The 3,560-nt window shown below is 53.8% G+C and overlaps 1 protein-coding gene across 1 annotated transcript in view; it reads left to right on the top strand.

The window, feature by feature from the left end:
• Positions 1-3,560, top strand: part of ZCCHC14 (zinc finger CCHC-type containing 14) — a 30,377-nt gene that overhangs the window by 2,154 nt on the left and 24,663 nt on the right. Inside the window, exon 2 of the mRNA XM_018572415.1 lies at positions 1,366-2,011. Within this exon, the coding sequence (XP_018427917.1) occupies positions 1,439-2,011 (573 nt within the window). The 5' untranslated portion in view covers positions 1,366-1,438. The remainder of the gene's footprint in view (positions 1-1,365; positions 2,012-3,560) is intronic.

Raw genomic sequence — 3,560 nt, 5'->3', positions numbered from 1 at the left:
CCCCCCAATATAACAGTGTACATCTGAGGAGGATGGGGGTGATATTGTACCCCCCCGGGGGCAACATTTTCTCTGTATTATAACATACTTTCATTCTAGTCTATAGGTGAGGGGGGGTGGGGGGTCCGCCTCTCCCTAAGCACTGTTGGGGTGACAGTTCCTCTGTCCCGGTGGCCCCTCACTGGGCACTGTAATGTTAATGTCAGCCCTTCCCCCAGTCACTGTAGGGTTAATGTTGGGGTGTCAGCTCCTCTCCCATTAACTTTAGGGTTTATTTGGGTTTCATCCCATTCACTGCGTTAATGTTGGGTGTCAGACCAGTGTAGGGTTAATAGTGGGGTGTCAGCCCTTCCCCGGGGTGCTTTAGGGTTACTGGTGGGCTGCCAGATCCTCCCCTGTGTGATGAAAGTTTAATGGTGGGGTGTCAGCCCCTCACCTGGTGTTGTAGGGCTAGTGGTTTGTCAGCCCCTCCCTGGGTGGTGTTGGGATAATGATGGGGGTGTCAGTCCCTCCTCTGGGTGGTGTTGGGATAATGATGGGGGTGTGAGTCCCTCCTCTGGGTGGTGTTGGGATCATAATGGGGGTGTCAGCCCCTGCACTGTTGGGGTGACAGTTCCTCTGTCCCGGTGGCCCCTCACTGGGCACTGTAATGTTAATGTCAGCCCTTCCCCCAGTCACTGTAGGGTTAATGTTGGGGTGTCAGCTCCTCTCCCATTAACTTTAGGGTTTATTTGGGTTTCATCCCATTCACTGCGTTAATGTTGGGTGTCAGACCAGTGTAGGGTTAATAGTGGGGTGTCAGCCCTTCCCCGGGGTGCTTTAGGGTTACTGGTGGGCTGCCAGATCCTCCCCTGTGTGATGAAAGTTTAATGGTGGGGTGTCAGCCCCTCACCTGGTGTTGTAGGGCTAGTGGTTTGTCAGCCCCTCCCTGGGTGGTGTTGGGATAATGATGGGGGTGTCAGTCCCTCCTCTGGGTGGTGTTGGGATAATGATGGGGGTGTCAGTCCCTCCTCTGGGTGGTGTTGGGATAATGATGGGGGTGTGAGTCCCTCCTCTGGGTGGTGTTGGGATCATAATGGGGGTGTCAGCCCCTCCTCTGGGTGGTGTTGGGATAATGATGGGGTGTCAGTCCCTCCTCTGGGTGGTGTTGGGATAATGATGGGGGTGTCAGTCCCTCCTCTGGGTTTATGTTGGGCTAATGATGGGGTGTCAGCCCCCTCCTGGGGTGCTGTTGGGATCATGATGGGGTGTCACCCTCTCCTCTGGGCTACGTAGTGTACACGGTGGGGTGTCAGCCCCCTAGTATTGTATGATGATGTGAGTACCCCCCCCCCCACACGGTTTCCTTGTGGGGTCTTCCGGCAGGTGCGATGATTGGCTCTCGAGGGATGCAGCGGTGACCCCGTACCTGGAGGAGGATTGAATCGGGAGTGTCACCATGGTGGAGAAGGCTCGCTGTCCCGTGCAGAGGGACACAGTGTACCGCTGGTTCTCCGAACTCAGCTCCTGGCAACGGATCGAGTTCCTGTGCGGCTTGCTGGACCTGGGCCTGCCGCTGGAGCTGCGCTTCCTGGGCTCCTGCCTGGAGGATCTGGCCCGCAAGGACTACCACTCACTGCGCGACTCGGAGATCAAAGCAAACAACTCGGCCGATCTGGCCGCCCTCACGAACCTGAGCGACGAGGTGGTCCGCAGCAAGCTGCTGGTTTCCCTGGCCCTGTTATCCTCGGAGAATCGGGAGGCGGCTGGGGTGCTGTGCCGGACCCTCACTCACATGGACTCCATCATCAACAACCTGGGCCTACAACTGAACGATGGACGTACTGGGGACGAGTTCCTGCTGCTCTTCACCATGGCCACCAATCACCCGGCCTTCAGCTTCCACCAGAAGCAGCTGCTCAGGAAGGAGCTGGCACACCTCCAGGGCAGGCATGGGGCTACCGGGCACGGCGTGCCCACCGCCACCACCACCACTGTCACCAGCAGCAAGGGCTCCTCCATATGCCCCAAGGTAAGATTGCTTGGAGCCCATGGTTTACCGTATGGTATGGGACATTCTGACTCCTGGTTCCCTTGGTGCCCCCCATTGTCTACATCAGGGATGTCCAAACTCCGGCCCCCCAGCTGTGGGTGAAACTACAAATCCAATGAAGCATCTCTCTCCGGGAGTCATGTCTGTGAGAATCTTGCAAAGCCTCATGGGACTCGCAGTTCCACCACAGCTGAAGGGCCGCAGTTTGGGCATCCCTAGTCTACATGGTATAGGACATTCTGACTTGTTTCCCAGGTGGCCCCTATCATCTGGGTGGTATGGGAAAATCTGACTCCTGGTTGCCTTGGTGCCCCCCATTGTCTACGTGGTAGAGGACATTCTGATTCCTGGTTGCCTTAGTGCCCCCCATTGTCTACGTGGTAGAGGACATTCTGATTCCTGGTTGCCTTAGTGCCCCCCATTGTCTACGTGGTAGAGGACATTCTGATTCCTGGTTGCCTTGGTGCCCCCCATTGTCTACGTGGTATAGGACATTCTGATTCCTGGTTGCCTTGGTGCCCCCATTGTCTACGTGGTAGAGGACATTCTGATTCCTGGTTGCCTTGGTGCCCCCCATTGTCTACGTGGTATAGGACATTCTGATTCCTGGTTGCCTTGGTGCCCCCATTGTCTACGTGGTATGGGACATTCTGATTCCTGGTTGCCCAGGTGGCCTTGACCTACTGCTCAGCATGAGACCTCCTGGCCTATGTGACTGTCCCAATGCCCTGACTTTACATCTTGGCATAAGCTCTCCAGACATATTGCCCCTCAGTTACTATATGGCATGAGATCTCCAAAATCCAGGTTGTCCTGATGTTCCCTATTCACTGGTTGCCCAAATTGTCCCAGATGGTGTCTCTGTTCTATGGAATGAGCTCTCCTGGCCAACTCCCAATACTGAAGGGGCACTGCTCTCTTGTTGCTTTGTACGAGTGCCCGGCTGGCAGGGGGTTCCTCTCCTTTTACTGTCCGGTATATTCTACAGTTGCTTCTGACCTGAAATCAGGTGACACTTGTGCTGCCAGACATGGTCTTAGTTAGTGAGAACACCCGATGGGTTTGCTGCATGGCACGAGCTCCTGGTATGTCAGAGTTGGCTGTGCCGGGGTTCTGCACGGAGGGTACCAAGGTTTTGTTGTATGATATGAAGGTACATGTGAGATCTTAATGTACACAGCACTTTACATACTGCACATTCACATCAGTCACTGCAACCAAGGAGCTTACAATCTAAGGGTCCCTATCGCACATACCTAAAGGGCCAATCCAGACGGGACAGTAAACCTTCCAACATGTCTTTGGAGCCATCCGCTGGCCAATTCAACACCCACTGCAGTTGCCAGAAGAGATACGCCAGTCTGGAGAGCGATGGGATATCGGTAATTAGAGGTGCACCGAAATGGAAATTTAAAAACCGAAACGAAACCGAAATAAAAAAAAGTCAGGCCGGAACCGATACCGAAAATGTTTTTTATTTTTTCAATTTTTTAAAATATTTTATTTTTTATAAACTTTTTCATTTTTT

The sequence above is a fragment of the Nanorana parkeri genome, unplaced genomic scaffold (genome assembly GCF_000935625.1).
Source record: "Nanorana parkeri isolate BGI_ZX_2015 unplaced genomic scaffold, ASM93562v1 scaffold2022, whole genome shotgun sequence".
Lineage (NCBI taxonomy): Eukaryota > Metazoa > Chordata > Amphibia > Anura > Dicroglossidae > Nanorana > Nanorana parkeri.
The sequence above is the reverse complement of the archived record's forward strand: the minus strand, read 5'-3'. Positions and strand labels throughout refer to the sequence as shown.